Source organism: Pleuronectes platessa, chromosome 7, assembly GCF_947347685.1.
Source record: "Pleuronectes platessa chromosome 7, fPlePla1.1, whole genome shotgun sequence".
NCBI classification, from domain to species: domain Eukaryota; kingdom Metazoa; phylum Chordata; class Actinopteri; order Pleuronectiformes; family Pleuronectidae; genus Pleuronectes; species Pleuronectes platessa.
Genome location: NC_070632.1, coordinates 10,588,628 through 10,601,762, shown reverse-complemented (window position 1 = coordinate 10,601,762; position 13,135 = coordinate 10,588,628). Strand labels below are relative to the sequence as shown.

At 41.5% G+C, this 13,135-nt stretch overlaps 1 protein-coding gene across 1 annotated transcript; it reads left to right on the top strand.

The window, feature by feature from the left end:
* The first annotated feature begins 3,059 nt into the window (after positions 1–3,059).
* On the top strand, positions 3,060–12,648 carry LOC128444363 (guanine nucleotide-binding protein G(i) subunit alpha-1). Its single transcript, XM_053426818.1, has 9 exons — positions 3,060–3,562; positions 6,881–6,923; positions 7,228–7,369; positions 8,393–8,550; positions 8,692–8,820; positions 9,817–9,946; positions 10,026–10,179; positions 11,252–11,444; positions 11,542–12,648. Exons 1-8 carry the CDS (start codon positions 3,445–3,447, stop codon positions 11,440–11,442), a joined length of 1,065 nt encoding a protein of 354 aa, XP_053282793.1. The 5' UTR covers positions 3,060–3,444; the 3' UTR covers positions 11,443–11,444; positions 11,542–12,648.
* The last annotated feature ends 487 nt before the right edge of the window (positions 12,649–13,135 follow it).

Below are 13,135 nucleotides of genomic sequence, written 5' to 3'. Positions count from 1 at the left end.
AAAGGCTGCCATACATTGCCCATTCATTACCCATCCATTTCATATCTTTCCTTTGAAACTGAGGGTGAGTGTGAAGCTCTTTTTAACTTCATTTTATTATTTTGTAACCTTGAATTTGAGTATTTGAAGAATTTGGGATTTAAACAAGACGTTTTCAGTCAATATTGTGAGAAGAGGCGGAAAAAGAGAAAGAAATTAATTCCAAAATGTAGTTTCATCACTATTAAGCAACACATCATTACTGAATGTGTCCCTGTCTGAGTAGTTTCTTTGTATGAGCTGCCCATGCAAACATATCACTGAGGGTTTTCAGCTCATGACAGAAGCCTGCGATGCAAATCAGCAGTGACGACACAGATAAAGTGTGATGCCTGTCTCACGCTCTCTCTCTGCCACTCACGCGTTTCCTACTCGCATAAAAGACAAATAGCACAGCAATCTATTTACAGCTGATTTGCTTGAATTGTCGCCTGAATGTCTGAACACTAGTTTATTGTGTCAGGGGAAAAAAAGGAAGTGTAAACTGTGAACCCAACGTCCCATTTACACCAGAATAAGGATACACTAGACAAAAGTTAGGCAGAATAAAAAGTTCAATATTTTTTATAATTCATAATGTTCGAAAATCTTTACTTTTGAATTAAAAACAATTATTTTCGTCACTTTATGAGATGGTAACTCTAATATAAGATCAAAATCAATATTTTGAACTATGAATTCAAAATGTTGATATATTAAATTAAAAATGTATACAAAAACTATGAAAGTTGAAATTCTTATAAATACATTTCATAAATCATTTTATAAAATCAATATATTAAATTAAAAACGTTCAATTATCAGATACATAGCCTTAATTTTCGTTACTTCACAGTTTTCACAAATATTTAATTTTAATCAAGCTAAACTTTTTACATAGTTGACAAGCTGTATGAAAAAGGTTTGGGGTCCCCTGACCAAACCAAACATGTTTTATTTTTTTAGGAGTAAAGACATTCAGTAAATGCGTCTGCAGCAAACAGACATTAGATACCATGACCTTGAAGGGTCACGTGTCAGCTTGATTTTCTTGAAGTAGCTCATGGTGGATTTCAAGGTTTGCTTTGGACCACTGTTCTGTTGAGAGTCTCTTTTCCATCTCTCTGAGACCCCCGCGTACCCAAGGCTAGGGCAGTCGCAGGCGGCATCGGCCGGCCCTTGTACCCCTATAAGTGCAGACCCCCAATCATTTCAGTCTTGACTAAGTGCTTGACATTGCATTCAGAATTTGGTGACATTTCACTAATTCCATTCTTCCCTTTATCCTTTACAATTTCCAGGGTGTAAAGGTCCAAACCCACTTTTGGCCATCGTAGTAACACCAGTCCACAGCACTAGTTTCCAAAGCAACTCTGGCTTTTCCTTACATATATACCTCAGACCTTTGAATTTTGTTATGAGGTCACAGGTATCGGTTCCTCCAGGTTTTCCTGCACATGTGAGCACCACACATATGCTTCTGTGTCAGTCAAACCCTCGTGTGGAACCTTTTCAGTCACATGGAGGTTTTTACTTCCCCTTTTCCTCCAGCAGATGTGCGGTTTTATCTGAAAGTTTTCCTGACTTTCAGATCTTGTCTCGACTTCCACACTTCCCCTTAGCTGCCATTTCTGAATGACGTTTTCAAGCTGGATGTTTTTATAGCCTCCATACTTTGCGACCATCAGTACATTTTTTGTTTAGATCCTCAGTCAGTTGCTGATAGGATCTCCTGGTTAGCTCCACCGAGGAGGTTATGTTTCTGCCTGTGTTTGTTTGTTTGCTGTGAACAGGATTGTCCAAAAACTACTCCACCATTTTTCATGAAATTTTGTGGAGAGGTGAGGCATGATTCCGAGGAAGATCCCTTTACATTCAGTTCAGATCTGGATTAGGGGCAGATCCAGGAATTTTGTAGTTTCTTTGTATGGGCTGCATTTTCAGCTCATGACAGAAGCTGGCGATGCAAATCAGCAGGGACGACATGGATGAAGTGTGATGTCTCTCTCCCACTCATGTGTTTCATAAAACAAACACAATCAGCTGATTTGCATGAATTGTCTCCTGAATGTCTGAACACTAGTTTATTGTGCCACAGGGGGAAGTGGAAACTGGAAACCCAAAGTCCCATATACCCAAGAATAAGTATACAATAGATATTTTGAAAAAAAAAAAAACTTTCTTTGACACTACATTAGTGCATCAATGTTTTGGTGGAGAATCTCCAGAGCTCAGTGTCTGAGAGCAGCTTCAGTCTAGGGGCTGTGCACACAAGAGTATTTTCAACTCGTAATCTCTCTTAAAAACGTAGGAAACCAATAGCAGATTTAACTGATGTTTAATATTATAATTGTCCAAATGCGTAAACTACATGACTACGCCAGAATGTCAGACCACACACTTCCTGTTTATAGGATACGACTTCACAGAGGAGATTCCAGAGACTTGAGATTTCACAGGAACTTGAGTCATCCTTCTTCCTCTTCTTTTGTTTATCGTTGTTGCTGGTAAAAACCTTTCATGTGCATTCTGTCACCTTCTGAACTGTTAATTCAGAAGAAAAACATGGATGTTGTCATCTTGCCACACTTGCATGTATTCTTTTTTGCAGCTAACAACCAAAACAGGGGAAGGTCTATGGATGTTGTCATGGCTGAGAAGGCGGAAAAGGCTGATACATTTTGCAGCGTAAGCAGGAGTTGAGTTGGAAACGTTTTGTTGTATTTAATCTTAGCTGTACAAGTATACACAACAAGAGGGGGACTCCGACACAATTAGTAGCGTGTATGTGCAGCAGCCCTAGAGTATGACTTGGTTATGATTTTGTTTAAATTCCAGTTTGTTTAAGGGTTTCAATACTTCAACGTGTTATGCTAAAATAAATATGTTTTGCTCCATGGGCCCCTTTGTAACTTAAACAGAGGGCACTCTGCAGGTCTATGCACGGCCCTGACATCACACAGGTCCGACTCGCTCGAAGATTGAAGATTTGAAAGAAGCTTGTTGCTCTGCGGCGCATGCGCAGTCCCGGGGGGGTTTCGTTGAAAGAAGAACAGGAAGCGAACATTTTCAGACTCAGAGCATCGGCCTCCTCCTGCTGCTTCTCCCCGGACACACAGAGCAGAGCCCGCCGCCCAAAGAGCCGCACTTTGTGGATAACTACCATTTCCACACGTCGTGGTTTGTGACACCGGAGCGTGAGACAGACAAGGGCGTGTTCGATTCCGCGGAGCAGCAGAGACAGACCGCCTCCTTCTCCTCCTTCCTTCTTCTTCTCCACCTCCTCCTCCTCCTCACTGGATGCTAGCTCGGTAGCCTCTGCATGTCGCTGCGCCCCTAGTTTAAAGTTGCGTCGTAGTCGTGAGTTCCGCTCTTTTTATTTTTAAACAACAGATTTTATTTATTCGGAGGCCAGGGCAGAAGAAGATGGGATGTACGCTGAGCACGGACGACAAGGTGGCGCAGGAGAGGAGCAAGATGATCGACAGGAACCTGCGGGACGACGGAGAGAAGGCGGCTCGGGAGGTGAAGCTGCTGCTGCTCGGTGAGAGGAACACGAAAGGGAGGAGCGGGGCTGCGGGTCGGTTGGCTGGGGATCGAACCCTCCACCTTCCGTCCCTGGTTATTTTTCATCTTCTTTTTAACCCAACATGTATCAAAGCACGTTTCCGCCATCTGTAAAGTTTCACGGTTGAATAAGTTGACGGAACGTGCGCAGGAGTTCAGACTCGATCTCGGCTTCATGTGAAGACGAAGGAAAGAGAAGGAAAGAAAGAAAAAAAAAAGTTTGCCTCTGGAGTTCGTGTCTTTATAATTTAATTGTTAACCTCCATAAATTAAAAGCAGCTCCGACAATCAACCAGTTATCAGTTCAGCGCGAGATTAGTTCTAATCCCGACAGCGACCAGCCGTTAAATCAGTGAGCTAATTTAGCTAAGCGGCTAGCTGCTGTAGCTAGGTTAGCGCCCCGACGCTAGCCTCGGATTAGTTAGCTCGCAGAGGGGCTCGAACTTGTGAATGAGATTTTTATCCCGCAACAAGTCTGAAATGGCCGCAGTGCTGCCGCGGCTGTGGCCCCTCGTCTTCACGGCTGTGATTAACATTCAGGTCGTGAGCCGTCTTCATGTTAAACCTCCGTTTAATCACATACAACAAACACCAGGCGTTGTTTAGGCCGGTTCGCCCTTAAAAAAAGGGGGAGAAATCTGGCTAACTGGACGGAACACGCTAATGTCTATAGACCCGATCATATGTTTTTTTATTAATCCTCATCCTCACCACACACAGACACACGTTGTTGTCTTTCGCGATGTAATTTAACACAGTTAATGTGATGATTTCCATCAGGACCTGGAGGAAAGAATTGAACAATAAATCCTATCTGCAGTGTTTCGTGAGATGTACACAATATCGTAAATGATCACATTCTAGATATAATGTGTTGACATCTGGTTTGTGATGGTTTTGTACTGTGCGTGATCCATGTTGTGTTGAGCTGCTGTGGTGTCTGCAGAGGGAAAACATCAGTGTGGTCATTTGAATGTGGGGAGCGAGCCTTTCCCTGTACAGCACGGACACACGACCAGCTGGGCGGTAACGTGTATTTGTACAATCTTCCAGGTGATGTCCATGTTCACATCCCTGCACCAGTATTTCATCTCGCAGCTTCATGTGTGTAATTGTCTTAAAGACAGCTGCCACACCTTTCAGTTCTTCCTCTCGCTGGGTGCTGATATCCACTGCTGCCTGTCTCAGTCAAACGTCGGCCATGAGGTTGCATAGCAACCTATTCAGCCTGGCTGACAGCAGTAGTCATCTGTGGTAACTACACACACACACACACATACACACAACAGAGACGACGAGTCCATATAACTGGACATCTGCCCGGGCCATGTCGTCCACAAGCTGTTCGGAGGATGCAACAGTATCAAGCATGTTTTACTGAAGCTCTTAAGAAACAGGGTTGTGTCTGTGGCATGACTTATTTTCCGACATGTGACTTCACCACAGACGCTGTACAGCTGCACAGCCGCAGCCCTCGGTGCTTGTGTGTATGTGTGTGTGTGCGTCATTTGAGATTGACCTGATTTGAATTTTCATGGTTTTGCTTCTTTCCACTGCCATGAATCCCACAAGCACCTGCATTAGACAGGTGGAATTGTTTTGTGGATTTATAATGTGATGGGTTTATTTCAATATATCTTTGAACGCATAAGTGCGGCTCACTTCCACGTTTGTAACGCTGAATATCTTTCCACCGTGTGTGTGTGTGTCTCTGAGCAAGATAGAAAGGCTGCCTTCCCCTTCGTGCTTTTTGCAGTTTACTGCTCTGTCGGGCATCCCAGCGGGGGTGTTTGTGTTAATGCAGTTATCGGAAAATGACATGCTCCTTAGATGGATGTTTAGAGTGGGAGGTCTGCCTCAGATGTAGGTCATGTTTGCAAATCATAAAGAGTGCTCTTTGTTTTTGTGCAGCGTCATGTTCATGATACAATAGCAGAAAATGGCCTGCTTGATGCTGGCATAGTGTTAATTATCTGCTGAGGGAGATACCTGCATCTCATGCAGCCTGAGAGGTATGCATGTTCCCTGATTCAGTCTGTGTAGCCACATAAAATATTATAGCTCAGTGACAAACTTGAACCATTTGACTTAGCAGCCATTGGGTACTTCAATTTTAGCTGCTCAATGAGCCTTGAATGTGTGTTTGGGAATTAAACCTAAGTGTGTTGTGATGTTTACTGTAATATTAGCTCTGTGCCTGCGCTGGGTGGCTGTTTATCATATGGGACGGTGAATTGATGAACAGTTTTGCTCACTGGGGAACAGTGAGTCCCTGCAGTGGTGCGGTAATTAAAATGCTGTGTGCTCAGCTGAAAACAGTCCAGGATCTCATAGGGAGCTGCAGGAAGCCTTTGAAGGCTGTGTGATAGACTGGCAACCTGTCCAATGTCAACTGGAATTGGCTCCTGCCCCCTGCAACCCTCAGAGGATAAGAGGTATAGGTGATGGATGTATAGATTGATGGGAGGCTGACATCCTGCACCATTTAGCGCTGGGATTGGATGGCACATACATCAAAATGGTCCATATGAGATGCTTCTGACAGTTGCATCTAGCCAATCAGTCTGAAGCAGCGTGAGTTTCTAACCCAGGGACGGTTAAGCTTGGTATAATCTCATTGCTGAGAGGATCCAGTTGATTAATCCAATTGCACTGTGACCTGGCCCGACAGACCCATAGACACTTCTTCACTGCATTATGTCACAGTGTAGCAACTAATATGCTACGGGTTCACATAGATATAATTTGGAGGTGTCAAAGATGATATGAAATATCCATTTAGGAGTTTGGATTGGGATTTCTTTCCCCCTCCAGGCCTTTAGAGTGACTTAGAATACAAATTGGTTTGGTTTGACATTTTCTGTTTTAAAGGGAAAGCATTTTCACTGTAAATTTAACAGAATCAAACGAGTGCATTTTTAATCTAACGCCAATGCAGCTTAAAATGACAGTAAGCTAATAAAGATCATCTTCAAAAACACATGGATGTGTGATAACGTGACCTGGTTTTAATTGTTTCCTTCTCAGGTGTGTTACCTGTCACTTAATGGGAAGCGGAGTAATAAAACTGAACTTTTGGCCAAAATGATATTTACATCTGTTTCCATCAATGTTTAAGTCTGTACGTGTGTGTCACATCAAAATAAATGACAGGAGAGGCCCACTTATCTGCGATTCATACTCGAAGTGACATGATGCTCATTACTTTCTTAATTATGATTTAAAGTTTAACTTGTTTTAATATTTAATTGAAATATATTGAATGTTTTGTTTTGCCCCATCTTTTCTGTTTCAGGAGCTGGAGAGTCTGGGAAAAGCACAATTGTTAAACAGATGAAGTAAGTGTGGATGAACAACAAATGTTCAGTGTTTGAGTTACACTGACAGCTCTTAGAGTTCACACAGAGCTAATAACACTTTACCAAGTAAAACGTTTGTTTATGTTGCATAACTGTAATTTTAGTTCTCTTTTTGTAGGTGACAGTATATAGCAACAATTTGGTTCCATCGTCTGAAATATGCTGGCACAACAGTTTGCCATTCTCAGCCCATAGCAGCCTGTTGTCATAATAATCTTTGGTTAATCAACGTTTCTCAGCGACCTGGAGCCTCCTGACTTACATTGTTTGTTTTGTATTCCAGGATTATCCACGAAGCAGGTTACTCTGAGGAGGAGTGTAAGCAGTACAAGGCAGTGGTCTACAGCAACACCATCCAGTCCATTATCGCCATCATCAGAGCGATGGGACGCCTCAAGATCGACTTCTCTGATTCCGCTAGAGCGGTGAGTGCAAGGGAAAACAAAGCTGGCATTTACGCTCTTCTTAGCCTATTATAGGTTGAACTTCAGCGCTAATGTATACCTCAGTGCTGTAAGGGCATACAGCTACTTACTCAAAGGTCATCATGCCGCATTGAACAGTTTTCTTTTTCACGCTCATCTGCAGCAGGTCACAGAGAGCTGATAGGGTTTTAATATCACAAGGTTTACTGAAATGAGTATTGTCTGTATGACCCTAAGACTATACATTATGTTCTGCTGACCAGGACTTTTACTTTAACTTGTCTGTACAACAACAACGTGTTTTACAGTAAATTGCTTTTTTTCCCTTGTTTTTTGGAGACTTGGTAAATTAGTTTGGGGTTTTGCAAAAGTGTAGCGTGTTATTACCATTAGCTGCAAATTTACACAGTGCAAACTGCTGAATGTTTTTATTTCTTCTTCATACTAAAGAGACTCCTGTTTCCTTTTCAAGATATTTCCTGGAATAACAAGAGGCTTAGTCATTGCCTCAGCGTGACTGGCCTGGCTCTGTCATCGTGACCAATTTTACACCTAGAGCTTTTCTCTCCTGATTTTCTGCTTTATAGAAATCGATATTTGGCCCCTGATCTGCTGAAGACACTGTCGCTTTTAATTTCATGTAAAAGGATGACCGGGACAGAGACAAACTCATTGTCAATTTATCTCTTTATTTATTCTTAAAGACAGCTGTTTTTAATTACCAGAGATATTTTAGTGTGAAGAAGTTATTTTTTTGTTTCTTTTTATGAGAAATTACTTATTTAATTCACTCAGTTGGGACTTTATTAAACAAACTGGGATTTCCTTTTTCTGTGATACCATGATGCTGTTAGTTTTGACAATGAATTCACTGTAAACATTCATTATCGTTAGAGTTTTAAAAGAATTTAAAATGTATAACTGGTAACTAAAATTACACGAACCATCCTTGTTGGTGTAAAAGTTGTGGATTGCGACTTACGTTGGACTTTTGTCTTTGTCCTCTTGGCTTTGTTTCCTCAGGATGATGCACGGCAGCTGTTCGTCCTGGCGGGTTCAGCAGAAGAAGGCTTCATGACAGGCGAGCTGGCTGGGGTCATCCAGCGGCTGTGGAAGGACGGAGGAGTTCAGGCCTGTTTCAGCCGCTCCCGAGAGTACCAGCTCAACGACTCTGCAGCATAGTGAGTAGTACGCACTGACACTGGATCTAATGTGGACCTGACAGAATAACTACCACTCATCAGTCTTAGTCCGCAAACCTCTATTTCTGTATCTAGTGTAAATCTTTATTTTCTGTCACTTTACTTTTTTTTTTTTCTAAGCTACCTAAATGACCTGGACAGGATATCCCACGGTTCTTATGTACCCACCCAACAGGATGTGTTGCGGACCAGAGTCAAAACTACTGGTATTGTAGAAACACACTTCACTTTCAAGGACCTGCACTTCAAGTGAGTACAACTGCCATGGGTGATCCGTTCACTGAGTAAAATGGGTTCAGGGTTGTTTTCTGTGGAAGCTGTATGTACCCCTTGAAAAAGTACGGCCCAATTGGAGCTTTATAGAGGGTCAAAAATGGGGTTTCATCTTTTTACACGGCTATCTATGTACCTTCATGAAAAATGGTGACAAAAATGGCAACAATCATGTGTGGGAATGACACAGCGCAAATTGTTGTAAGTCAATGTATAGATATCAAACTTAGCTGTGTCAGAAACTGCTGAAACTACATCACTAGCTGCTGATTTGTAAGAGAAAACCACAGAAAACCAAAAGGGCGTTCTGAGAGTTCATACCTCTGCCAAGGCTAACACCCTATCTCACCATGTTAAAGAAAGTGGGGCCTGGATCCCCTTTTTTACGCAGATCCACTCCAAGGGTTCTTCTATGGATCATGGCCTGTGATCCAAAGAAGAACCTGCCCTAAAAATTTCACAGAAATGTGTTCAGTTGATTTTGAGTAACCCTGATGACAGACAAACCAAATGGTACATATGGTTATAGCTCTACCAACTATGATCAGTAGAGAGCATACCTCTGCCAAGGTCCAACAGTCCTGGTAAACTCTACTCTGACCCTTACCACATCCTTAATATCGTAATATCTTATAATAATGTCTCCCTAACTGAAATCTATCATGAGCACAGGGTCTGAATGAATTAAGAGAAATTAAAGGCTGATAAATTGTGTACAGTCAGATGATTAGGATATCTTATATGCCAGGGAAAAAAACTTTCCACCTGCCGGAGTCAAACTAAGACCAGAGCGGTAGCATTATGTCCCAGTCGTATTTCCAGGATCCCCCTGAGGATAGAAAATGTTTCTACAGAGAAATATACAATTATTGTCCAATGAATAGAGTATCAGATTTGAAATGCTTCAAAGTGAAAATGTGTTGTTGGAGTGCTGCAGTGATGTAACACTGTGGTTCCGTGTTCCTGCTGCAGAATGTTTGATGTAGGCGGTCAGAGATCAGAGAGGAAGAAGTGGATCCATTGTTTCGAGGGAGTCACCGCCATCATCTTCTGTGTGGCCCTGAGTGACTATGACCTGGTGCTGGCCGAGGACGAGGAGATGGTAAAAACCTGTCTAAACTCAACACAGCCTGTGATTCATCCCCTCCTCTTTATTCACTTTCAAACATTTTCCCATTCAGAACCGAATGCATGAGAGCATGAAGCTGTTCGACTCCATCTGCAACAACAAGTGGTTCACAGACACCTCCATCATCCTCTTCCTCAACAAGAAAGACCTGTTTGAGGAGAAGATCAAAAAGAGTCCTCTCACAATCTGCTACCCAGAATATGCAGGTGAGAGAAAGAAACGTATACAGGGTTACCTGTGTGCGGCTCGGCTGTGCTATACATGTGAATACGTTATCCTTTAAGGTGCCATATATATATATATATGCTCTTTACGTTGCGGAATAGTTTACATGTAAGTCCAGAGGTCTATAAATCTCAAATGTCATCAGTCTCAACTCGAGGTCTATTAAAGTGCTAACGATTGCAAAACAAGATGATTTTAAAATCATGTTGAAGAGGTTTTAATAAGTTAAAAAGCGACACGTCTTGAAAATGTACCACAAAAGCAGCTATGCCCTCATATTAATGAGTGATGTGATTAAAATCACTTGCGATGTTAAAGCTTAGTTTTTCGTGCTGTTTGGTTTTTAGTTCCTCATCTGAAGGCCCAGAACATGGTTATATATATATTTTTTTTTTAACATAGTTTGTCAGCCTCTTGTGGCCACTCAAAGGTGTGGCAGTCTCTACAGCTGACACAAACCTCCTCCCTGCTCTGCTCCTCAACAGTGTGGGCTGCTTCATGTTTAAACAATACATCATTGTCAGGTTCACCAATAGAATTGCTACTTGCATATATTTAATTGAAAGAATAAATTACAACCTATTTAGAAATGAGAAATTCCCCAGAAAAAACTGTGCATTACTGTGAAACCAGTAACTAATGATGTAGAATATCTTCTGGGATTCTGAGAACATCCAATATAGTGAAGTAATCAGGCTTCTCTTTGCTACGTGGACCTTTTCTACAAAGTCTGGACTTCATTTTACTGAGAATTCTTTATCCTTCACATTTATCATACTTCAGGGGGCAGAATATAATATTATCCACTACATCAGGAACTACCATTAATAATAATCTCACTGCTTGAACGAATGATAAATACATATAATTAGGACCGTTGTATTGAAATGCATTATATTGCACGGATGTACTTAAGTGCATATAAAGACATTTATTTAATCAAATCTGGAGTGTTCTACTCTGCAATTGTATTTATTTATTTTGTTTTATGGTAAAAAGGTAATTTTCTTTTTGTACTACTCCTAACTGTATCCTTTTTGTGCCTCCTTCTAGGATCTAACACGTATGAGGAGGCAGCAGCTTACATCCAGTGCCAGTTTGAGGACCTGAACAAGAGGAAGGACACAAAGGAGATCTACACTCACTTCACCTGCGCCACAGACACCAAGAACGTGCAGTTTGTGTTTGATGCCGTCACTGACGTCATCATCAAGAACAACCTGAAGGACTGTGGCCTTTTCTAAAGGTAAAGTCTGCTGCTGCAGGGGACGAGCAGGATGAAGGTGGTCTGTCACATTCTTCTCCTCTAATCACGTTGTATCGTTCTCTTTGTTGTTGTCCAGGCAGCCTGGTGGCCGACTTACCAAGTGACTTTATTCAAGAGGAGTCAAACTGGAGGGACCTTTATGGACCCTGCGGAGAATGTCACTTTTAACCTCTTATTAACTTATGTTCATCTCTAAAAGTTTTGAAGACGGTCTGTAGAAAAAATGTTCTGTGTAAAATATTTGTACAACTGTCTATGTCTGGGGATTTTTCACAGTTTTTAAAATGTGCTTCTTTGACCTTATCATTATTTTTAATTTTTATATAAAAAGGGGGGCCTTCACCTCTTTTTTGGTCCACAAATGAACACTTTTTGTCTTTATTTCCAGGCGCTTGTGCCTTGCATGCCTTAGTTGCAGTGTTTTATTTTTGTTGACTTTGAATTTAGATTTCTGTAGACGTTACCATTCAACTCTTTGCAAGCCCCCTGGAGTCCATATTATCCATTTTTTGTCATTACTTCATTGTTGCATCATCTTTTTTCAAAACCAAGCAAGACCAAGTCACTCTGTAGACCAATTCACTCTGACTCTGACATACTGTGAGAAAAGTGTGTAAATCTCTCTGGATGTGTGGAGATTGCGTGTGTGCTGCGAGCAGGAGCTTTTTTTCTTTTCTTGATTGAGGCCCAAAGCCTGTGTGACTGAGTGTTTCAGTGAGTGCACAATATAAAACAAAGGGACTTTATTCCTCTACTTGTCATCCTCTTTCAAAGTTTTTTTTATTTTTCTAACTGGCCAAATAGAAGCTACTCAATCTAATTAACGAGCGCACGTTGTTGGAGCGCCGCCACAAACTTAAACATTCCTGATTGAATCACGACGTAAAGAGAAGCTTTGAAAAGAGGATGCCAATGGCGGCCTTGTAGCAGACAATAGGACCATATGTAGAGTTTAGTGCATAGACAGACAGACGGACGGACAGACGGACGGACGGACAGGTGGCTGGGTACAAGTGCTCTGTTTATGACTATGAGCTGTGGTGGTTTCGCGTTACATACCCCCCCTCCCCTAGAGCCCCCCCCAGTCCCCTGTTTCCATTGGATGGGGACATTAGTGGACTAATATCCATGATTTTGCTAATAAAAGAGGGGCTGTGGTGAAACCATGGCAACTTATGCAACACCCTTTTCTCTCGTCTCTTTTTGTGTAAATATTTATTTATTCCTTTAGCAGGTGAAAGTTTGCCTGATGGAGATGAACGTTAAAGGTTGATATGAAGACCAAAAAAAACATGTCAATATACAATCTGGCTGCTACTTTCATAATTAATGCTCTTTAGATTTTCAGTGTATCAGTCAGAATCTGTCCTGCAAGTTTCAAATTTCCACATTTCATAGTTTTTACACTCAATCTAGGATCATGATTGACTTTTAACACTAAAATATAATGGCAGCGGTCTTTGTGTTACAACTGCAAATAGCTCCATCTAGTGGACACATTATGTAAGTGGTTGTTGCTTGATGGTCATAAATGAGACGACTGAGGAAAAATCTACTCACCACTTTTAATATAATTAACAGATTGTGTCTGACAAAGATGTATCTGCCTTTTACTTAAAATGTACACTGGAAATGCCCTGAGATTAGGACTAATTAATCTTTGACCGGAA

Bases quoted from the DNA above. Each gene is read 5' to 3' on its own strand.
- LOC128444363 (XM_053426818.1), top strand. From the start codon at position 3,445: ATGGGATGTACGCTGAGCACGGACGACAAGGTGGCGCAGGAGAGGAGC. The intron at 8,551-8,691 runs GTGAGTAGTACG...TTTTTTTCTAAG, and splicing joins CTCAACGACTCTGCAGCATA to CTACCTAAATGACCTGGACA. The intron at 9,947-10,025 runs GTAAAAACCTGT...TTTCCCATTCAG, and splicing joins TGGCCGAGGACGAGGAGATG to AACCGAATGCATGAGAGCAT.